Raw genomic sequence first — 25,230 nt, 5'->3', positions numbered from 1 at the left:
GAATAGGTTGCTAGCCAATCGCAGGGCACACAGAGACAAACATCCGCACATACAATCACACCTAGGGGCAATTTAGAGAGTCCAATCAACTTACCATGCATGTTTTTGGAATGTGGGAGGAAACCGGAGTACCCGGAGGAAACCCACGCAGGCACGGGGAGAACATGCAAACTCCACACAGGGAGGCCGGGGCCGGGATCGAACCCACGACCTCTGAACTGTGAGGCGCACGTGCTAACCAGTCTACCGCCGTGCCTCCCCCAGTCTGCTCAAATGGCATGTTTGTGTAATATTAATATTTTTTTCCCCTAATATTCCACAAACATGGCATTTGAACAGGCTGGTTTCCAGCATGCCTGTCTGAGCTTTTCAACGAAGTGGCGCAAAGAACTAGCAGTCACAGCCATTCCCACATGCTTTAGACAGCTGCTCAGGATGTGCTCCTGAGTTCCTCTTCCCTGGTACAAGGGACATTCTGGAATGTCAGCTTTGTTCCGACAAAAAAAAAAAAAAAAAAAAGGTTAGCCCGGCTGGCCAGAATGTCACAGACAGACTAAATCAGTGGTTCTCAACTGTTCGGTAAAAGTTAAGAACTGAAGGGGGAGTCAACCCAAACACATTTTTTCAAAAATATGTTCTATGCAGGCCCACTAGGTGAAACAAGGCATTCTGATCAATAATACGTTTGTGGAATATGAGTTAAGCAGCAAAAAAGGAAGCTATCTCAGCGGGCGGCCATTTAGTCACTTCTGTTTACTGAAAATGACATCACAGTTCCTCAGGGCTCAGACAACAACCAATTGAAGCGCAGCTTCAGAAAACAAGTGAGCTGTGATTGGTCGTTACCTGAGCCCTGAGCAACTTCAATGTCATTTTCAGTCAACAGACAACCTTTCCTTGTCCCTATGTTTGCTGTAGTGGGTTGTCGGAATGCTTCCCAGTCCAGCATGGCCGATAGCCATGGAACCCACCAGTTCCTTGTTACGCAGCTGTGATTTCACCGGGTACTCATAAGTGTCCTTGGGCAAGACACTGAACCCTAATTTGCTCCTAGTGTGCCTTGCATCCACCCATTGGTATACGAATGTGTGCATGAATGGGTGAATGTGAGCCTCTGTGAAGCGCTTTGGGCACAGTGGTGGTGTACATAAAGGCATTATATAAGTGCACTCCATTTATTTACATCAGAGTATCTTGATATATACATTTCTCAATGCATGCAGTACAAACAATCAGGACTTCTACAACAAAGGCTTTGAACAATCAAAAAATAACCACATACTGTTTTATTTTGTTTTGTTTTCCCAGTGCAAAGGGCTTGTGTGTATAACAGTTCAAGGATGGTGCAAAACTTAACACAAAACCAACATCAAATGCAATAATTGATTTTGGTCTTTTTTTTCCTCACAAAAATCAACTCACTCAAAATTTGAGTATTATTCAAGTACTCACCTGCAAGCCATTCCAAATCTGCAAAAAAATATTAGGCCTACTCACATTGTAGTAGACAGCAGTATAAGACTGGGTTCAAACACAATTTAGCGATGCCCCCCCCCCCCCAAAAAAAGAAAAGAAAAACAAAAAAAAATGTTTTAAAAATAAAATTGAAAGAAAAATGTTATCAAATAGGTGACTCCGCAGTGACGACCCCTTGTCCATTTGGTGTTGCCCAGATGTGTTTGAAATTGAGATGCATGTCTATTTCATTCTTTTGAGACATGATCTGAGGGCTGCTTTTCAGCAACTGTTTTCTGAATGCTTTCAAGGTGCATAGTGTACAGGGTGGCTTTGATGCAATTGGTAGAGCAGGTCGTCCAGTGACCAAAACCTAGCTTCGATAATCTTTGTGAATGTTTGTTTGTCTGCGGCCCTGTGATTGGCTGCAACCCAATTCAGGGTGTACCCCGCCTACCGCCCGAAGACAGCCGAGATAGGCTCCAGCACGCCCGCAACCCTCATAAGGATAAGCGTTTCGGATAATGGAAGGAGGGTGGATTTTTTTCAACTCCTACGGCCTGGATTTCCTCAGTGACAGGCACTTGGTTTGGTGCTGGTGAGTGTTTTGCCACCTGAGTGTGTTTTAATGGGTAAGTGGGCTTTCACTTGTATAGTGCTTTTCCACCTTGAAGGCACTCAAAATGCTTAACACTTTATCCTCATTCACTTACTGATGATACAGGATGAGGATCAGCTGGGAGTTCAGTATCTTTCTCAAGGACACTTCAGCATGGTCACAGGGGCTTAGGAGAAAAAAACATAACCTTTGGGTTGACTGAGGACTGCTCTAACACCTGAGCCCATGTTAACTAACCGCGAACATAGTGCCTTGGAGAATGAACAGTGACTGTTTACCAAAACTGTTTTAACCCGCAGTGTACAGCTTGATGGTACGGAAGCTTCTTAAATTTTTATGAAGAAAAAATCTGTAGTGATGTTTTTTTTCTTCAGTGGTCCTTCTTGTACATCACTTCCTGTTGACTCGGGGCCCTTGGCACACTTTGTGAAGGCAACTGTCTCAAACCTTAGTTTCAAGTTGAGTGTACAATGGTTTCAAACTTGGTGCCGGAGTTCAGCTTATTTATTTATTTATTTATTTGCTTACCTCAGACACCTTGCAAAAATATGAAGCATTTACTCATTCGCACAGCAGTACTTTGAACGAGTAATCATTGTATTCATCATGCTGTTTGGATGACTGTAAATGCACTTTACTTTGGAGTCAGCCAGTCCTCATTCAAATGTCCCCAATTAGTTCAAAATACTCGCCTCTTAACTGGAACATGTAAGGGAGCACACATATTTACTCAGGACTCCCTCCACTGGCTGCTTGTGTACATACAATATCATTTTAAGATTCTGCTATTGGTCTTCAAATTTGGAAATGGTCGTGTCCTGCCTTAACTCTCTGAGCTGCTCCATCCCTATGTTACTGCTGTCTCAGCAGCTGGTCAGCTGTAATGCCTTAGGTCAGCTGACCGGCTGCTCCTGGAGGTACAGAAGTCTAAGTGGAAGCTTAGAGGGGATAGAGCATTTTCCATTGCTGGTCTCAAACTGCTATCTCCATGACTATTTGCTGTCTTGGCCAGGACAACCTTGTGAAAGAGACTTTTAATCGAAATTAGGCTTCCCCCTTTAAACAGTTTAAAAATAAACAAACTATGGAATGAGTCCCTGGTGCACATAAGACAAACACCCTCACTATCCATTTTTAAAATTGCATATTTTTATTCCTTGGCTTTCAACAAAACTTGAGACTCTGCTATTGTTTTAGTGCCCTATGGGTTTCTGTTGTCTTAACTTTATAGTTTTATTGTGTCAAATGATGTTATGCTCAATTGTCTTATGTCTGACTTGTATTTATATGCAGCACTCCGTTTCAGCTGCAGTCTTTCTTAAAGTGGTCTATAAATAAAATTGAGTCGAGGTCTCCTGTTGAAAGACATGCCGTCCCAGTCGAGGTTAATGGCACTCCGGATCAGGTTTTCATCCATGATGTCTCTGTAAATTGCTGCATTCATATGTCCTTTTAATCCTGACTGGTCTCCCAGTTTCTTCTGCTGAAAAACCTATTCACAGCACGATGCTGCCACCACCATGCTCTACTGTATTGGCCAGGCATGAGTAGTGCCTGGTTTCCTCCACTTGGCGTCTAGCATTTACGCCAAAGTATTTTGTTTCATTATGTGAGATGCACCCTTCAGATGTCTTTGGGCAAACTGCAGGGGTGCTGCCATGGGGCTTTTGAGTGGCTTCTGTTCTGAAAGACTAACCAAAAAGTTATTGTTCAGCTCCATGACTAAGGCCCTTGACCCCATCACCTAGTTTAGATGGGTGGCCAGCTCTAGCAAACTTGGTGGATATAAATTTCTTCTATTTATAGATGATTAAAGCGGAAGTCAACCCAAACATATTTTTTCAAGAATATGTTCTCTGCAGGCCCGCTGGTTGAAACACGGCATTCTGATTAATTTGCATTTTGTGGAATATGAGTTAAGTAGCAAAATCCACCCATTTTTAACCATCTCAGGGGGTAAGCCAAAAACAGGTGAATTCAAACTTATTCCACAAATTCAATATTTATTAGAATGCCTTGTTTCAACTAATGGGCTTGCATCGGACATATTCTTTAAGAAAAAAAATGTTTGAGTTGACTTCCCCTTTAAGGCCACTTTGCTGAATGGGACCATCAGACATTTTCATTTCCTGTCTATGCTTCAAAATAATCCTGTCTCAGATGTCTACAGACAATTGCTTTGACTTCATACCTGGTTTGTGCGTTGACATACACGGTCAACTTGGACCTTATTTTTTAACAAGTGTGTGCCTTAAGCCTTTTCAAATCATGTCCCTTCAAATTTACCAGAGGTAGATTCCAGTGAAGCTGTAGAAACATGATGTTTGAAATGTTGGAAAATGCTGAAATGTTTGTTTTGTATTTCTCATACATTTTTTTTATGATCTTGAAAAAAAAATTCTTTTTTCACATTCACACTTTAAGATATGTATAGAGATTTGAGGAAAAACGTGAAATAAGACATAATATAAAAGAGTGTGAAAAAAGTGAAACAATGAGAATAATTTGTGGACACACTGTCATTGGTGTCACCAAGGTGTGGCTGTAGATGTTGGGAGTGACAAAAGAAGATAAAGGGTTGGCTGTTTGATAAAATATAATAAATACCAGATCCATAGGTGCAGTTGCTTTTAACCCCTAACCACAATGGAGCTCATGCAGAGGATTTGTGTGTTTTGCAAAAACACACACTGTTGGTTGCTTTTCACCATTGTCAGTTTGTGGCCAGAAGTTGGTGAGAATCTCTGTTTTTTCTATAGCAAAACATTTTGACAGTAAACCTTTTTCTATCTAAAATGGCAATTTTCCATGTGTGTTGCTGCTTGTCAATGGAGAGTGCGTGTACAATGTACCTTGTTCTCGAGATGCCACACGTGAGAGAGAACATTGAGCAACTGCACCTAACCTCAACAACTTTCTCATATTCATTTTGAGCCTCAGAGATGGACCTGATTCCCAACTAGCTCATCCTATGGAGAACATGTGTTCGCACACCCTAAACTCCGCCCGAAGGTACTGAACTTTGCATCAATAAACATTCTGGACTCCATCCTATTTCATTCCATTCGTTTTTTTTCCCGACCGACTCAGATTTCTCACTGATCAACCTTGACTCGCTACTCATGGTGTCTCACAAAGTGTTTTTCAATCCAGGGATGGGTTTGGTGCCCACAAAAATGCTACCTTGTAACAAGGAAGGCAGAAGGGATAATTATCTGTCTGGTTATAGGATTCTATGGATGAATCCTGAAGCTTTGTTTTGAAAATAACCTTTGATGGTGCTCAAGCATTTTCACTGGTTGGATCTGTTGGAGGGGCTCACTTGGCAATTGTCAATGTCAACATCACCCAAGATAACACTCTGTAGAAACTACATTAACTGTGGCACCGTTGTTATACTTCCACAACAGTTATGCAGAGGCTATCATACAGCGAAATGGCCTTTGTGTGTTGACTTTCATGGGAAACGATGCAGTTCCCCACGAGGACATTGCAACCCTGCCAAAAATGATACACGGACCAATTTAACAAGTTGGACTGGACCACTGCCCTGTTCCTAGGTGACATAGGAGTGTTGCTGGGCTACCAACCACGCAAAAGTACCCCTGTTTGAGCATTAGTGTCTCTACTTGCGTCATCTTAACTGTACCCACCTTATATTTTCCACTGGCCTCCATGTGAAACTTCAGTACATTTTGTGAGATTTGATTCCTGTCATGTTTGTCAATCTTGAGCTACCTCATCGTGTACCTCAACATTTTGGTTCCCCAAATGTCCCCTTAATGACCAGCAACAAAAAGAACTTGGCTCGTGCACTTAACCACACACAATTTCAGTTAGACATCATACAAGTGATTGCGTATGTAGTCCTCCAGAGGCCAGTATGGATAACATGCAGCTGTTTCGAATTGTTCCGTGAGAAGAGTCTCTGCTCTGCTTCCTCACTTATAGTGTAAGCCATGGATGCTCTGTGCAGACCATTAAAACGGAGCCATTAAGTGTACAACCTGCAACATTCACCAGCATACAACAGCTCACCAAATGGCTTAGCCTTGTGAATGTTGTGGACTAGTACTGTATGGTAGGCTACAGTGGAGTGGCGACATTGCTTTGCTGACATTTGCATGCACTTCTATCAAGTCTCCAGTTCTGTCGGTGTATTTAAAACAGCCAAAAGGTGTCCAAAAAAAGGCCCTCCTACCTTAATGTTAATGCAAATCGGCATCTATGTTGCTGCTCTTTAACACTCTAAGCAATGAAGTGAACACAAATGGTTCAGCAAAAACATGCTAGCAGACAATATAACAGTACTCACAGTCATATCCTCTGTGTACAATGACTAATATTAATGCCGTACTGATGAATTCAGAGAGATGTTATGACGTTATTATGAATCTCACTTGAGTTCTGGAAGGACAACCACCCCCCCAACCAACCTCAGGCTGGAAAGTGGTAAGGACTGCCTGGAACTCAAGTGAAATCCATAAACAGGACTCAGTGAAAACAGTCGACAAAAATCCACAACTAAATATTCATTTAATTACTTATAAATATATTTTAAAGTTTTATCAGCCACCCCACACTCTTATTAACCTTCCCCATACGCTTGTAAACACTTCCTACTAGGGGCCGGGGCTATTGGAATTTTTGCAACTGATTATTCTACTTATCATCACATTGATTATTCGAGTAATCCCATATAAAATGATTTGGCATAATACCAAAACAAAATATGCATGTGAGGTGCAGGTATGATTTTTGTCACCATCCTTAAATTCTGCACTGGAATGTCTGTGGCTTTCAGTGACGTGGAAGTCACAGAGCAAGAACGCAGTAGCCAGTCTGCTCACTGAGTTTCTGTGTATCAGTTGTGGACGAAGCAGCTATGAATGTGCTCATGTGTTCATTTTGGTACCGATTTTAGACTTGAAATTTCCCATGAGTGTGACTGAGAGGGCGAGTGGTTGTTTGTCTATTTGTGCCTTGCGACTGACTCGTGACATGTCCGGAGTATAACCTGACTTTCGCCCATAGGTGGTTTTACAGTGAGGCAAGGGGTGGCAGCTGCCACCTTTACCAAATGTCTTGCCACCCCACTTGCAATCCCCACTACTGGCAATGAATCTATCAATACTAAATAAAAAATATATTGTAAATGTTCCTTACATTGTCTCCATAGTGTGTGTAAAAAGTGTGTTTCAAATTTACTCCCACTCAGATCCTCCGTCTTTCAAGAAGAAATAGTTGCGTCCTACCACACCACCAATTAAGGAAAAAAATTAAGTGCATTTTTACTTGATCAGTCCAGGCGGACCTCAGACAGTCATGTAATATATTATATTTCTGGTTGCTTTAGTCTGTTTAATACTGTATGTTCAAATGGTCAGAGGTGGGTATTTTACCAAATTTTGTTGGTCCGTCATTCATCATCCGTCAGTCAGTCAGTCAGAAGTCCATTTGGTGCATCAGTTGGTCCCCCCAAAAAACTACACTCTGCCTTGGTTTTTCTCAGGAACGCGGGTCAGTGATGGACTGACGGACTGGTCACCTCTTCAAATGGTCTGTCAAGTGTGACAACTTACTACATTGTACTAGGTAGAAGCAGTATTTTTTGATATAGCTTACATCGAGGTTTACTCCCTGGCTATATCAAATGATATTTTGAAAACGATACATTGTAATGTCTTCGGAGGTTCACAGCAGTACACTTCACATTTACAACAAAAGCACACACTATATGGACGTTGTGACACGCTGAAACATAAACAGCGCACAGGCTCACTCACTGTCTTTCCCTCTCTCTCCGTCCCTCATTGCCACACTTGCAAACAAATGGTGTGACTACGAAGTACTCAAAGTACTCTAACAGCCACAGAACAAAACATTTGTCACAATCCCTCCACTCCAAGGCAAAACATAACAATAAAACATGCAATACCCAGTTCATTGCAATGTTGTATTATGTTACAGTGCTAATATAATAATAATAGTAATCATAATAATAATATGTTCCTTCTAATCTTTAAGGGTTTTTTTCAGTTTTAGTGTGCATACCACATTTTGATTTTGTTGATCAATTTAAATTATAACTTTTAAATCATACTAGTGAAGCAAAGCAAATAAAGTTTACATAAAAACAAACAAACAAAAACAATACAAGTGTTGATTTTAGTTTTCTTATGCACAGTGCTTTTTTCCAATTTTACTCATCTGATTTCACTTCTGCATTAAAAAGCTTGATACCTGAGAAGAGTGAAATATTTTTAAGTTTAATTATTTATTTTTGTATTCATAGATACTTTCATAGTTTCAAGTATGCATTGTTTGTACATATATATTTGTGTATATATTTTACAATTTACAAACATTTACAGATAAAAAGCCCACAATGTTGCTTTCAATTTAAGTTGCTCCCTCATTTATAAGCATGTCAGGAATGCTGGTATAAGCTGCAGTCTAATCAAAGTTGAATGTGCGATTATCTTAATTGCCTTTAAATAATTCTAGTTTGAGGGCGGCACGGGGTTCGACTGGTTAGCACGTCCGCCTCACAGTTCAGAGGTCGTGGGTTCGATCCCGGCCCCGGCCTCCCTGTGTGGAGTTTGCATGTTATCCCCGTGCCTGCGTGGGTTTTCTCCGGGTACTCCGGTTTCCTCCCACATTCCAAAAACATGCATGGTAAGTTGATTGCACTCTCTAAATTGCCCCTAAGTGTGATTGTGAGTGCGGATGTTTGTCTCTGTGTGCCCTGTGATTGGCTGGCAACCAATTCAGGGTGTCCCCCGCCTACTGCCTGAAGACAGCTGGGATAGGCTCCAGCACGCCCCGCGACTCTTGTGAGGATAAGCGGTGTCGATAATGGATGGATAATTATCGTTTGCACATGCCTTAAAGATTTTGGGCTGTAGGCTAATGATGGTTATGTACGAGCAGCTGCTGGTATGATATGCTGACATTTGCATATGATCTGATTAGTCGACTAATTGCAACTGCTATATGACTTGTCAACTAGTAAATTAATTGTTTGTGGCAGCCCTAGTTGAGAATTGTTGTTGCATAGCCTACACAGACTGCATCAGTGCTCAGCATTAAGGTATGTTATTCGTGTGACATGCATAAAACTTGTCAGGAATGCAGAAAATGAAACTTGCATTAGAAATGTGTGTGCATACATGTATTTGTATGTGTGTGTCTGTGTGTGTGTATTAGGGGGTTATAACATCCGCCCTCCCAAGTGAAGCTCCTGCAACCCCTCGCCACCCCAAGTAAAAGTGCCTGTAACCGCCAGTGCTTTTGCCAAAAGTCATCTTACCGTAATGAGAACATAAAAAAAAAATAGATGGGTGGACTATTTAGGGCCAGATGTAAATTTTGCAAAACATATCCGCTGGACTGAAAGTCATGTTTTATTGTAGCGGCTGATATTTGATTTTAAGCCGTGAAGTTAAAATAGTTTTAAAATAGTGCATTATTGATTTTGAATGTGAAAAACTGTGATTTTTTTCTTTGACTTATTCTGTGGTATTCTTTTAGGATTCAAGTGTCCTGTGTGCTCCAAATCTGTGGCGTCCACTGAAATGGAAGTTCACTTCATCATGTGTCTGAGTAAGCCTCGACTCTCGTACAATGGTAAGCATCACCTCATCCCTTTATTATTTGTTATTTATTTATCTTTTAATTGGCAAAATGACTGATTCACTTGATTCACAAGTTTTGAGATGTCATTATTCTAAGAGTAGACTTGCACAACAGCCAATCAGAATTAGCCCTACTGTCCGACTCCTGATTGGCATGTAAAAATGACATTAGTACTAAAATGCCCACCTCAAAAGACTCTGTAGTGATTTAAGGGATTTTTTTGTGATTAGGTTTATGACAAATTTCCCCGCCCTTTTTTGGGGCGTGGCTCATGTTATGTTTTCAGTCTCGGATGTTAGATCAGACGCAAGCGTAAAAACAATCTTGGGCATGCGTGTGGACGGTTTTGTACACACAAAACACATTTTGGAACGCACAAAACATGCTTTTGTACGCCGTATTCCACTACATACGCACGAAACATATTTTTGTATGCGGTATTTGACATTACGCTGACGTAATTGTGGCATCAATCTAACGCCATAGGTCTGTGTATGTGTGCGCTCAAACACTTAATCACATGCGCTCTCACAAAATAGACAATAGACATACACGGTGAGGTTTTTTCCACACACGGGAAGTTTTAACCATGCGAGTTGAAAGGATCAAGCATGCTGTTGCCGTGGCAGCATTAGCTTAGCGTTCAGTGAATCCCCCCCCTCCGCTGTCAATCAAGTAATGACCATTTAAACCGTAGCCTACCCGATTATGTAGTCGCGTTCTCAAATCGTGATTATATTGCATGCAATTAATCGTTCAGCCCTACCCTCAACACATAATGTCATTGTCAGTCAACAGCATGTGGCAAAATTTGTTTTTAAAGGTATCAATTGTACATGAAAAATAATGATCAAATTCATTATAGACAAAATTATTATGTTCCATGAGGCAAACAAAAAGGCCATGACCCAGGAAGCAGAGATCAAGAGTCACAAAAAATAAAAAAAATATTTTGTACAAATTAGCAACACAAAATCAGTAGACTCCGAGATAAACAAAACTATCAAAAAGAATAACTAGATCACTGGGCGTTGGAAGTAATGGGCAGTAACGTTGTGAGACACAGTGTGGAGGTTGAGGAATCTTCACAGAACAAGGGAAGAATCTGGCTAAATAGGCTGGCATCTAATCAGACTGATGTTGTTGAGGTGAATTCAGCCCCGCCCCCTGCCATACTACAGCACTGCAAAGAGGGAGGAGTGCAGGGAAAGAAGGGGAGAAACAGGAGTATGCAGAGCAACATAGCAAGGGAGAAAATAGAACCATGACAGTACCCTTGCCCTAACGAACGCCACCTGGCATTCTACCTGGATTACCTGGGTGGCGGGCATAAAAATCCCTTGGCAGTTGTGGGTCCAAAAAGAGGGATCGTGATTCGTGAGATTTAGGAGCGATCCTCTGGGCCATACTCCTTCCAGTCGACGAGGTACTGGGACCCTCTGCCTCACCTGCGGACATCGAGGATGCGATCCACTGTGTATGCAGGATGTCTGTCAATGGTGCGGGGAGGAGGCGGCGGTGGTTCTGGTCATTGGAGGGGGCTGTCTGTGACCTGTTTCAAGAGAGACACGTGGAAGACAGGGTGGATCTTGAGTGAGGCAGGAAGGTGAAGGCGGATGGCACTGGGGTTAATGATCTTGTCAATGGGAAAGGGGCCAATGAAGCGAGAAGCCATTTTGCGTGAGTCTACTTGAAGGGGCAGGCCCCGTGCAGACAACTCATTGCCCCACCTGGTAGCCTGGTAGGCTGGGGTCGTCTTCAGTCGGCCAGGCGTCGATTGCTCTCCGCTGTTCTACTTAGTACTGCCCCAGTCTCCCTCCAGACCCGTCGAACTCTGCGGAACTGGGCATGGATAGATGGGACTGCCACTTTGGACTCCTGGCTGGGAAAAAGAGGGGGATGGTAGCCGGAGTTCACCATAAAAGGAGACAGGCCTGTGGCGGTGCTGATTAGTGAGTTGTGGACATACTCCTCCTAAGGTGGAGGCGGGTGGACAAGGTTGCAGGGAGGCGTGAGGCTACGCAGCGCAGTGCGGTCACCAGGTCTTGGTTTGGACGCTCTGCCTGCCCGTTGGTCTGAGGGTGGTAGCCGGACGAAAGGCTGGCTGAGGTCCCCAGCGCCCGACAGAAGGCCTTCCAAACATGAGAGGTGAACTGTGGACCCCTGTCCGACACAATGTCCACAAGAATTCCATGGAGCCTGAAAACATGCTCAACCAGGAGGTTAGCAGTCTCTAAGGCAGTAGGAAGTGGAACAAAATGAACTGCCTTCAAGAACCATTTGTCAACCTTTGTCAATGAGAGTGAGAATGGTGTCATTCCCCTCTGATGGGGGAGACCGGTGACAAAGTCCCCTTTGATGTGGGACCAAGGCCGAGAAGGAATGGGTAAGAGGCACAGGAGACCCGCCGCGGCTTGATGGGAGGCTTTGTTGCGAGCGCAGACTGAGCATGTGATGAAGGCACGAACATCTGCAGCCATGGACGGCCACCAGAAGCACGGCCGGATAAGGGAGAAGTTCGACGAACCCCAGAGTGGCATGCAAGTCGTGAAGTGTGCCCCCAGAGAAGTACAGGTGTCCTGTTGGTAGGTGGAACGAATGAACAGTCTCCCTGGCGGACATCCATCTGGAGCCGGGTGATTCTTGAGCGCGTCGAGCACTTCCTGCTCCACCGACCAGCCCCGCCCCTACCACACATTAATGCGAGATGATTGTCCCAGTGTCGTTCTCCCCATCCTGCAACTGCAAACTGCCAGGAGAGAACATCGGGCTTCATATTCCGGGACCAAGGGCGGTAGGTGAGGGTGAAGTCAAAACATCTGAGGAAGGGGCCCACCGAGCCTTGCGGGAGTTCAGCCTTTTGGCAGAGCAGAGGTAGGACAGTTTTATATGGTCCGTCCAGACAATAAAAGGCTGTGCCGCTCCCTCCAGCCAACGCTGCCACTCCTGAAGAGCCTGAACCACTGCCAGCAGTTCATGGTTTCCCACATCATAATTGCGCTCAGCCGGGGAGAGGCATCGTCGAGAAGTAAGCGCAGGGGTGCAGCTTCTGGTCCGCAGGCAGGCGCTGAGAGAGCACGACCCCCATTCCTGAATCCGATGCGTCCACCTCTACCACAAACGCTTTGATCAAATCCACCAAAATAGTGTTGCACGACCTGTGCCACAACTTCGACCTGCTGCCCTATTTTTGTGCCCAGGGATTTTTGGGGGTCTTTTCCTACACTCGTGCAGGTAGAAGGGGGCGTTTGCGCCGTTGTGGGAGGGAACGCAGCCAAACTTTTTGCCACCCAATGGAAACGCCTCCCCTCATTCTCTTTAAATTCAGTGCAGAGAGAGGCTCAGCGCACGGTCTGCATGGCATGTAGATGCAGGAGATCAGTGTTCGCCAAGTACATTTAAAAGGAATTACAAGATCACCGCTTGCAGATGATGTTAGGTTGGCCGCTGTGGATGAGTACTTGGACAACATCATCCACCCCGATCGTGCGGCCTTGTGTGACAATCCAAGAAACCCCCCTCCCCATTTGTTTTGTCTCGCGGTCGGAGTGGGTGGCGGGGTGCTATTAAACATATATTTTTAAGATGAAAATTATTCAAATTTTTTCAATTAATACAGTTCCCTTGCTGGTGTTATATTTATGAATTAAATACGATGACATACACCACACTAGGGCTGAACGATTAATTGCATTTACAATATCGTGGTTTGAGAGTGAAATTTTGCAATCATGAAGGCTGCGGTTTAAATGCTCTTTACTTTATTGACAGCGGAGGTGAGAGCCCAACGCTAAGCTAACGTTGCCACCTTTGCTTTCATCCGCGCTCGTTGTCAGCTTTCTTACATGCTTGATCCTTTTCACCTCACATGGTTAAAACTTCCCGCTGGTGGAAAGCAAACCCTCATCGTGTACGTGTGTCGTCTATTATTTTCAGGGCTGGGCACTGTACGCTTTATTGCTGGTCTGTCCTCCGTCCACGACCTCGGTACCCTCCCGTCCTAGTCCCTCCGTCCTTATTCATAAACACCGCCCCCGTCCGTTGTCACCCTTTTAAAGCGCTTCCGTCTTTACATTCCGTCGTTCTGCCCCCCAAAAAACAAACAAACAAAAAACCTTTTTGCACTCATAAACATTATTTAAAGATCATTAGCTGGCTAATTTCCTGTGCACATCCAGTTACCGGCTGGGAGTATCGTGAGTGGATTGAATTGCTTACAACTGTTTAACCAAGACCGTCATGATGTGATGAAGATGATGATGATGATGATGATGATGATGACTGGAGCAAGCCAGGGGACATCAGGAGAATATTTAAGAATGAGTAATAATGCAATAATATTGCATTTTATTGCAAAACTTTTGTGTTTTAACGCAAGACATTTTCAGTTTTTATAAAATAATTATTGCAAAATAACACAAGGTTATTTTAAGAGGAAAGAAAGACTTCCACTTCCGGGTCGTTTAAATGTCTACGCTGGTCGAGACTTTTACGATCTAAAGATGTCCCACACAAGGACATACTTTGCGTGTAAAGGGATAAGGTACTAAAGGTGAACAGTTAGTTAACAAAATAAAATTGTTATCCAGGATTACACACACAGTATTACATGGTATTACATGTGTTGAACCACTAGAGGGCAGAATATGCATGTGCAATGTGACAACTGGGAAGCACATGAAAAGCGTTGTGCAGCCATAATGAAGGCGGCTACGCAGAAGAGAACATGCAATGGTTTAGCTTTATAAAAGAACCCAACACAACACATTCAGTCGAATAGAGGGACGGAATTCCCTAGGACGGAATGCCCAGCTGTGATTATTTTGTGACGGTGTTTGATGGCTATTGGATGTGTGGCGCCGTTGTAAGAGTTGACTTCGACTTACCTGACTTCGCACCCCCCCCCCCACACACACACACACACAGACGATGGTGAGCGGCTACTTGAGCCGCGACAAATAAAAACACATCTGTGCAAAGTTGCCAAGTGGTGAAATATTAAGAGGATGAATTCAGTCGTATTTTTCGATTGAAAAGGCAGATGAAAAGATGTTTAATGATGGGACATGGTGCGGATGTACAGCAGTGTACTATGTACTATGTATAGCAGTGTTAGATGAAATTCCTGTTGCGAGATTGTAGTGAGTATAATTAATACAAAGAATATATATGATGGTTTTGAGCTGTCTTTGGGGAGGGCGGGAGTATTATATTCATTACAGTAGATTATCATTACACATTTACTTTGACTTTTTCAACTCAATTCAACTCCCAAAAATGTTCTTTGCAATATTATGTTCTGTGTGCCTTCACTAGCCTAAACATGGAATTCTGATTAGTATTACTTTAGTGGAATATGATTTAAGCAGCAAAATCCACCCATTTTGTCCATCTCAGGGGGTTATCATTTTGTCACTTGCTACCGACTGAAAATGACATCACATTTGCCTAGGGATCAGGTAATGACCAATCACGGCTCAGCTTCAGAAAACAGATGAGCCGTGATTGGTTGTTACCTGAGCCCTGAGCAACTGTAATGTCATTTTCAGTCGGTAAAAACGGGTATATTTTACTGCTTAATTCATATTCTACAAAAAAAAACCTTAATCAGAATTCCATGTTTCGACTAGTGGGCCTGCATAGAACATATTCTGGAAAGAACATATCTGGGTCGACTTCATTTTTAAGTGAGTCTTCAGTAATTTCAGGTTACTTTAATTGCAGATACAGTTAGAAAAGGAAATCAGAGGCTGGTGGCCGCAGATGAGATAACACATGAAGTGACCGCCAGATCTTTTTTTGGCTTTGACTTGCATGGTGACATTTTAAGGCCTCGCCGCTAAATATAACCATGCATACAGACAGCAATGGGTGAGTGGGATTCTCATTTTAGCAAACTGTAGAAATCAGACAAGGAGAGGAAAGAAAGGATTTCATGTGAAGCCCCGGTCAGATGAGGACAAGCTTTTTGGAAATGAGGGAATGCAGTGCTGGAAAACACAGGATGTGTTTGTTATATATATCTCAATTGTATTGATGTTAAGGTGCTGGATTCCAGCCTGAAAGTCGAAAGTAGGACAGATGTGGGGGAGCAGGCAGCAGAGGACTGAGACAAATTGAGTGCACACATGTGCACTTTCATATATCTTGAAATGAATTAGCCAGTCTCGTGACTGGAGAGGCATCAGCAAATGTATAACCTTGCTCTGTACACACACAAACAGAGGTGATGGAAATGGAGCAGCAGTGAGCATCACAGTTAACGCTCCCAGCTCTGTTGTTGAGCAGCAAAATCAAAAGTTCTAGTCATCTGCCATGATCTAGCAGGAATGACATTCAAACCTACGAAGGAAGAGTGGAAGAGGAAGAGTGACGTGTTACCATTTTTAAACTGAAATATACACTATATTTGTCATATTACAACAGAAAGAAGAAATACCAGCATTTAGTGTGTTTGTACGTTAAACTTCACATGATAATATATTAGCATTCTGGCTATATAAGTGTTTTTATTATGTATCTTCAGCTGTTCTAGTATAGGGCAGCATGTTGAGGAAGTGGTTATCTTATCTGACCCACAGCGGAAATGTTATTGTTTCAAATCTCTCCCTGTGTAGTGTATGCATGTTCTTCACGCGTGTGTGCGTTTTCTCCTGATAGTCCAGCTTCTTCTCACTTCGCCACAACATGAGCAGGAGGTTCAAGAAAGACTGCAAATTACACATAGGTACAAATATGGTTCTATCTGCATGTGCGCTGCGATTGACTTGCAACCAGGATGTACTACCTCCCCGCTCGTCAGCTAACATTCCTAATTAGGGCAAACTATGTCTCGTGGTGCATGCTTATGAAACAGGACAGTAGAGGCTTTACTTCTAGAAGAGCTTTCCGTCTGATCTGTGGAGCCAGAACTGTAAACAGTTCTTCTCTTTCTCTCATACCTGAATCACAGTACTTTCAATTGACCACATGTACTGTATACTGTATATACAGTGCGTCAATATTAGATTAGCTTAGCATTTAGCATGGCTTCTCTGTCTTTTCTTGCAACAATCCCTTCGTGACTATGATACATGTCAGTAATGTAGGTTGTTCAAATGTAGCAGGTGGTGATTACTCACTTCGGAGCACCTCCACAACATGTTTAGGTGCACTAGTAGCCAGCCAAAGCTGTTGCTAGCTAGCTGCTTCTGCGAAGGTAGCACAGAGTTTGCCTCAACGTCTGACTACCTGCGGGACGTGACAAGAGTCTGGTGAAGCTTTAGGGACAGTCTCAGTGGTTCTTCTACTTTGTTTGCCATTCAGTGCGTTTTGGTGAGGCGTAAAATGCCAATTTTGTCTGACAAACAGCGATGCAAAACCGCTTATTTTAACCCTTGATATCTAATCCTCCAAGTTATGATTTACACATTTACAGTAATCATTTTTAAAGTTGCCAAATATACTATAATTTATTTTGACATTTGGTAAAGTAGGACCGTAGCCTGTCTCTATGACTGTACTCCAATGACCCAGTTTTCAAACTGAGAGGGATATTTTCAGGTCACGTAGTTACTAGACGGGTTAACAGATTAATGTTACTGCAAGATGCATGAAAGACATTATACATTAACCATTATGTCTTAGAAAAATAAAAAATCTTTGCGGTCAGTTGACATGAATTTAAGGTTAAGATTCACTCTTATCTGCTCTAGTTAAAGGAGCAATTTGGGCCCACAAAATTATGTTTGGTATTTTTTTGCTGAGTTTTTACCTTTATCGAAACCAGAAGATTTTGTTTTTCTAATGTAAGTCTAAAAGGCTTGAACTAGCTCTAGCTCTTCAGTTCAATATTACATCTCAGGTCAGTCGATCAATAGCGTTTGGGCCAGGGAATGGATTAATCTCTGTTTCCTATTTGGATTTGCACACGAGAAAAATGTGAACAAGAGAAAGGGTCTGCTGCATAGACGTGCTCCTGCCATTTCATTGAGGTGTTTTCAGGGGGATGAGAGACGCTGAGGGAGCGCTACCATGAACAATAGAACATGGGAAGAGAGAGAGAGCAGGTTGATGGGAGCTTGTTTGAGCAACTAAGCTGATTTGCAGTCATAGCATATGTCTCCTGTCTCTGCATATCACAGTCTATCCCCCTGTCCTTATCTGCCCCATATTCTGCCTGTAACGCTGCAAAACACCTTCTGTTGATCTACCAACCTGTGAGTAAGAAATTTGTCTTTTTAAGAGTGTTTTGCCCTACAGTGTCCTGGTTATTTTGTGGATATTGATGGTAGTGACAAAAGGTTATTTTTTTATTTAGTCAACATTGATGCCAGTCACAAAAGTGTAATGTCCTTCATTGTTTAATACTGTGTTTTTACATAGCGGTCCATTCAAACTGTGGGCATGTCTGTTTGACTCATTCACTGCCATTGTCAAATTTACTTGTCTTTTTACAGTCCAGCCATTCAATGCCAGGAACTTATTTACATATATATATATATTTTTTTTTTCTATTTTTTTCAAACGTTACGGTACAAGAGGGTCTGAAAATGTCTGGCAGTGAATGAGTTAAAAGGATCGTACTTTCATATTGAGCTCTTTATGAATTACTTCACCACCAGACTACAATCCAAGAATTTTGGGGACTCATCTATTATGTTGTGAATGCAACATTATGGAGCCTGTTAATATCAAAATCATGGCTGAATTTCACGACACCGTAAGTCCATAATGCCCTGAGATGGACAAAACAGCAATCAAATTTCATTATAGTGGACTTCTAATTTGTTCCAATTTAAAAATATTCTTTCAACTCTACAGCAAGGCTCGAAATAATTTTATTTCTTTGCGTAGCAGTTTTGTGAATCAATTTCTTAATATGAGGAGCAACTTTCTAACTTCTGAAGAATTTTTTTAATTATTGTTTTTTTTCAAGGTTAATTTCAGAGACATGAATGAGGCAAGGGTTTTATAAAACAATAAAATTATGACCATATAATGAATTAACAATTGGTCTTCTTTTTATAGAATCAAAAATGATTTCTTACATTCACATTGTGTATAGCAGCAAACTGTAGTTTCTTGTCTAGAACCAAAACTAAATTGATTAAAAAAATATAGGAAAAAAAACACTGCTGTAATTTGGAGAACATTTACTTTGCAGACCTCAAAAGTAAAGTTAAAAACTCCAGACTATATTAAAACAAACAAATACCATTACTGATCAATCATAAATATTTCATATTGTATTAACGCGTACGTCTGGCGGCCCATTTTGAAGTATTAATGGAGAAAGGGAGCAATATTGTAAAGTTTGACAAATGTCTGGTGTTCCCAATTTTGTGTCTAGTCTTGTATTTGAATTTAATTTCATATTGTCTGATCTTTGTGAAGAATACCTGCTTTTACACTAATTTGTCATTTTCCATTATGAGCAATGGTGGTGTCATTCATGGTAACCGACTAAAATGTATCTTAAGATTACAGCTCACATACAGAGTTGCAGTCTTCAAAATGTCCGTGGAATACAGTATAAAATAAAACAATTTTGGCAAATGGAGGTTGACCTCTAATTTATTTTTCTCAATCTCAACAATGCTTAACTGTGTACTGACTGTGCTGACTGTGCTTTACCTTCTTTAGCTCCAACCGGCTCACTGCTATATGCATCAATTTTGAAACTGTTGCTGTCTGGGTGCATATAGCTAGTTTGATCTTTTTGTGTATGCTTGCCACCTTAGATGATGTGTTGGCGAAGGATGCTGGCGAGTGTGTGATCTGTCTTGAGGAACTGCAGCAAGGAGACACCATAGCCAGACTGCCGTGCCTCTGTATCTACCACAAAAGGTGATGCAAAGAGAAAAACACCACCTATTGTTGTTTATCTGAATTATGTTTTGATTTTGCTGGCCCGGCCCACTTGACATCAATTTAGGCTGTGGCCCTGGAACTATACTGAGTTTGACACCGCTGCTTTGCACTGTCTTACTATATGTATGTTTATGTTCTAATATAAAGTAATGTTTCAGTCTAGGGAAGCCCATCAATACACTTGTGTGTTACTCAAACATCAATCCCGGTAAGGTTATATAAGAATTTACTGTATGCAAGTATGTAAGTAATATGTTGTTGCAACTGTGTGGTAAATAATCTATTTTTGCCTCTCCTCCTTTTCAATAAATCGTCTTTAAAGCAGCACTGGGCAAGAATTCGACCTTAAAAAAAAAATTCACAACTCTTTTGATGAAACATTGACGTGCAAGTAGTTGAATGAATGGCATGAATTCAAGGGGAATGGGAGCAACCTTTGCATACCCCAAAAATACAAATATCCTGAATTGCTTTACAGCATACTCACTTCCTCCTTTCGCTATCGCTAGTCGATTCGAACGTCTATGCGCTATTACTGGTGTCATGCAGAAGCTCCAAAACAAACAAAAAACCAAAAGTATCGTTTGAACAAAATTAGATTCATTACCTCATCGCTTATTCATCTTTCACTTAGCCACTGGAAATAGAAATGTAATTCAGTGCAACTTGCATGCTAGCGGGAGCTCAGGATTTCACAACACGCGCTGGCGTGCATGGGAAATGTGGTTGACTTTTGTTAAAACACTACCGTCCACATGGCACTATAATAATCAACAAAAATTTATATGACACATTGTTAGTGCTTCTTGATATGTCGTATGTGTTGAATTAACTAGATTTTCTGGGAAATGTAGACACTTCCATTACATTAATTGTGCATACATTTTACTGCACTTTTGTTAATTCTTAATGATATAACTGTAAGCTCCTGTAGAGCAGTGCTTCTTAATTATTTTTTGTTACACCCCCCAGGAAGAACAAAATATCCCACCCCCCCAGCTCTCCACCGCGACAATAAATAGTATAATTTGACTATAAAATACAGTACACCTCTGCAGATGAGCTAATACTCCAAGCAGCGCGCCACCCTATTTGAGAATGGCTGCTATAGAGCCATTATTTCACGGAATGTGTGCCTTTTGTGTGTGGTTGTGTGTATGTTTGCAGCTGTATAGACTCGTGGTTCGAGATCAATCGGTCCTGCCCCGAACACCCGTCTGACTGAGAGACTACAGGCCCACTGACAATATTGCTCAAGGTGAGGCACACATGCATACTGCAAATAGAAAAGCTACACTGAGGGACAAATTCACTTAGGGATTGCGTGGCTTTTGCGTGGCGCTAACTAAAAATGGAGCAAACCGTTAGCGTCTAATTCACAAAGCATGTGCAGATTGTGAAATGCGTCACTAACTATGATGCCAAGCAGAAAATGTCTCAATGCGCCGTTGGTATTTGCATATATTTAAATGAGGTAATATGCATATATTTGGCAGAGAAATTGCTCACCTCTATGCAAATGAGCTTCATTGATAAACGCTCATTCACAAACACCAGCGCTAATGGCCACACAGTGCTTGAGTGTCGCAAATAATGTCTGCAGAAAGCCTCTTTGACACATTGTGACCTGCGGCATCTTAATACGCCGTCTGATTGGTGTTGATTGGCGGCCACCGTCGTAGTGTTGTAACTCGTCAGTAAGCGTATGGGGGGCGTTTACGCATGTTGAATCGGCGTGGACAGTTGTGACATTTGGTCACTCTCATTGGCTGTTAGCTCGCAAATCAGCGCTCGGAGCACCAACGGGAAGTGACAAATGCGGATAAACAGTGAGCACGCCTTCGCTGCCTTAATCTCCTTACAAGTACAAGAGCAAGGGTTGGCAATGTAACTATTTCACAATACAAAAAGTCAAGAATGTGAGGGTTTACTAAGCGTGGGAGTTCATCGTGAGCGAAGAATATAGCTGAATGCATTGTTTACGTTTTTATAATCTGACCCCGGCCAACAGCTTTCCGGTTGGATTTTTCTAACCATGAGAAATGGTGACTACCGCTGCCGTTGGTATGGAAGGGTACTACATTGCACGCATGTCTGCTGTCGCTGTCTGTCGTTGAGGTGTATTTTTCCGACAGCCGGCCCGACGTCACAGGGGGTAAGCGTCTGTCACTGTTTGCCAACGTCGTTTTAGTCTATCTAGGCCTTAAGTTGTGTTGTTTCCGAGGTTCCTGAATGCATCAGGCGACTCGCTGGTTGGGAGGGGTGTGCGAGTAAGAGAGGAATGACGGAAGGACAACGAGAAGGACCAGAGATCCGTGTGTATTTATGACGGAACTGTTGTTGCGCTGTAGTTGGCGTCGACTACAGCCCACAGTAGTAGGGTATAGGACTTGTATGAACTGGTCTGTGGCAGAAAAAAGGTTGGAGATCACTGCCCTACAAGACACGGCGTCCTAAATTACAAGTGCACTACCCCTCGCCTTAAAAGACGGCCTTCTGCCCAGGCAGGTCTGATATGGTGTTGAGATGACAACCACATTTCTGTCCACCCCAAGGCAGTAGGCGGGATACACCCTGAATTGGTTGCCAGTTAATCGCAGCAGTCCAAAACACTTCATGTAAAAAAACGCACCATCGGTTAATGTCAGACAACTATGACCAATCGTTGTGAAAATTCACATGCACATCTCTACACATGCCCACATTAATCTCTGAAAATATCAAATTGATCACACCAATATTTTGGATTTATGGACATTAAATGAATGGATGACATCATCTTCCTCTCTAGGCACTCACTACAGATTATAATGTCGCTTGAAGGGGAAGTCAACCCAAAAATACTGTATACTTTTTAAGAATATGTTCTATGTAGGCCCACTAGTTGAAACACAGCATTCTGATTAATATTGCGTTTGTGAAATATGAGTTAAGCAACAAAATCCACCCGTTTTTAGCCATGTCCGGGGGTGGCCATTTTGTCACTTTCGAACAATGAAAGTGTGTATCTGTTTGAATATGAAATATCTTATCTTCGTAGTGCATTCAATTGCAAATGGGTTGAGAAGGAATTGCAAATCATTGTACTCTGTTTTTATTTCTGTTTTACATAACATCCCAACTTCATTGAAATAGGGGCTTGCATATTAAAAATGTCATGTCATGTCATGTCATCTTCCAAACCGCTTATCCTATACAGGGTCGCGGGGAGTTGCTGGAGCCTATCCCAGCCATCAATGGGCGAAGGCAGACTACACCCCGAACTGGTCGCCAGCCAGTCGCAGGGCACACATAGACACTGTCACTGAGCGGGAATCGATCCCACGCTGCCCGCACACAACTCAGGCGTGTGTACCACTACACTATCAGCGGACGTGTGTACATTAAAAATGTGATAATTCAAATAAGACAATGTAATTGCTTTGAAAGCCACAAAAAAATAAAATGAACAAGAAGGCACAAAAACCCATCAAAATGCTGCGCTACAAAAGTCTACCTTGTGAAATGATTTGCTTTGATGTGTATTTTGGTGTGTTTAACCCAACACTTAGAGCACTCTTATCTCTCTCTGTTCCAGGGAGGGCTCATGGTTATGCCATGAATATCTGGACGCGGGTGCAACCAAATCAGAAGAAGCAATCAAACAAATATGTATGACAGAATCTATTACCCTAGGAAGATAACTACTCAAATTGAACCAACCAAAATATTTGCCACATGAAAAAGTGGCCCATCATGACATCTTCCTTTCTGCCAGAACTCTTCTACAGTATCTGCTGAAGACTGAAAACAACCCTAACAGTCCCTCAAGGCCTTCACCTGCCTCATCTTCCTCCCCAAACTTGTGCGTGGCCACTTGCCTCTCTCACGTGTCCAGATCCTCCTCCATGTCAAGATGAACGTCTGCCAGTTCTTCGACTCCAGCCCTGCCCATGGCCTTAACTCGGAAACTGAGAGGAAGCAGACTGACAAAAAGGCAACTGAGTAGAACGGAGACAGGAATCAAATCACACCAGGAACAGGCAACAGGAGCACAAGGAAAACATGTTTTAATGAACAAGATGGAAGTATCTTGTACAATATTAAGTGGGTCGCTCAGTTGTCAACTCCTTCTCAATTACGTCATAACATACTGGGCCTCAATGTGCAGCCATTCTATTCAGAGCCGCCCCCCCCCCCCGCCCGCTTATACACTCTACCTTGCCAGTTTTGAATAATCTGAATGCTCCTTAAATAGTGACAACATTGATCAGATTTGGAGAAATGTCAAGCATAGATGGAGGCACCACGGAGGGGAGGTCCGCTGAGAACCAGTCTGAGCATGCTCTGCTCCAACGTCCCACTTGAGAGAAGACAAGAAAGGCCAGCAATATACAGTAGTACACTCTCTGAATGCGTAACATTTTTGGGATAGTGTAACGTCAGGCTTTCGTGCATGTGTGTCTGAGTGAAAGGTTGGAGACTGACTGGGACAGTGCTCTGTGTGTTGGTGTGTGCGTATTCTATTCAAATGTTTACAGCTAGATGTTGATGTTCCCTGTGTCTGACTGGCAGTCCTCCCTTTACTTTGCTGATGTTTACAGCTACTGAGAAGCTATGTGGCATATTGTACACATTACACATGTACCTCTTTTGGTTTGTCTTTTTTTTTTAATAGACAAGCCTGATTTTTCATATGTTGTTTCCTTGTGAAAGCCTCAAGAGTACGAAGGTCTCAACGTGTGCAACTTTTTGACCTATGCTACTGTTCCTGCTAGTGAGACTGCTCGACCCCAAGCCGGAAATGTAAGCCACTTGGACCCCCGAAATAGACTCTGTGGTCCCATTGTAGATCGATTAAAGGGGCTTATTTGCTTATTTGTTCATATTTAACAATATTTGTTTAATATTACAATCATGTGAGATGTTACTCACTCTTCAGAATGCCATGAGCTGATTTACGAAGACTACTACAGAAGAAAAACATGCATAAACAAAGCTACTGTATACAAATGGTGGAATCAATTGTGCTAGATGACATTCTGCGTTGATTTACATGCACAAGTTTTTCATTAAATGTCTTAATCATGTGCACGTTGAAATCGTTACATCTGCAATATAACCAGAAAATGGATGAAAAGTGACCCAAAAGTGGAATCAACGCGAAAGTGAAGAGAGGAGAGATGATTTCTGAGACAGCTGGCCTTACATCAAGGTTTTTAACATTCTGAATTGCCATGCAAGTATAAATAAGTCAACCACTGTACAGTACGACATCAAACAGCAAATATGTAGTCACCCGCAATGTGGACGAAGCATGCAACTAATACACGAATGTAGTCACAAAACGTGCAGAGAGGAATACTGCATTTCCTGGGAGGTAAGTCTCGTACGTACAGTATATGCTGATGTTAATGTATGACTTTGGACATATAAGAGTGTATTTACATTCTAATCAGGTGAACAGTGGAGGAATTACAACATGTGGTATATATGTCTCTCACGTTTTAAGGTACCAAAAGTAATGGAACTACTTATCAACCATAAATCAATATTTCACTTTTTAATACTTGGTTGCAAATCCGCTGCAGTCAATTATAGCCTGAAGTATGGACATCACCAGATGGTGGATTTCATCTCTGGTGATGATGCTCTGCCAGGCCTCTACTGCAAACGTCCAGTTCCTG

The 25,230-nt window shown here is 42.2% G+C and overlaps 1 protein-coding gene across 2 annotated transcripts in view; it reads left to right on the top strand.

Annotated features, from left to right (window-relative positions):
- znrf1 (zinc and ring finger 1) overlaps positions 1-24,633 on the top strand; it is a 64,303-nt gene extending 39,670 nt beyond the window's left edge. The window contains exons 2-6 of one of the 2 annotated variants that reach the window (XR_015086650.1): positions 9,608-9,703; positions 19,435-19,540; positions 20,732-20,822; positions 23,142-23,215; positions 23,322-24,633. Coding sequence is in view for 1 of the 2 variants with exons in the window: in XM_086029403.1 (XP_085885529.1) it covers positions 9,608-9,703; positions 19,435-19,540; positions 20,732-20,789 (260 nt within the window). In the remaining variant the exon portion in view is untranslated. Of the gene's footprint in view, positions 1-9,607; positions 9,704-19,434; positions 19,541-20,731; positions 20,823-23,141 lie in introns of both variants that reach the window. The other variant, XM_086029403.1, reaches the window with a different exon arrangement.
- Positions 24,634-25,230: the final 597 nt, after the last annotated feature.

Source organism: Filicampus tigris, chromosome 4 (assembly GCF_054856515.1).
Source record: "Filicampus tigris isolate MCC_2025a chromosome 4, RoL_Ftig_1.0, whole genome shotgun sequence".
NCBI lineage: Eukaryota > Metazoa > Chordata > Actinopteri > Syngnathiformes > Syngnathidae > Filicampus > Filicampus tigris.
This window is presented reverse-complemented; position numbering and strand designations above follow the sequence as displayed.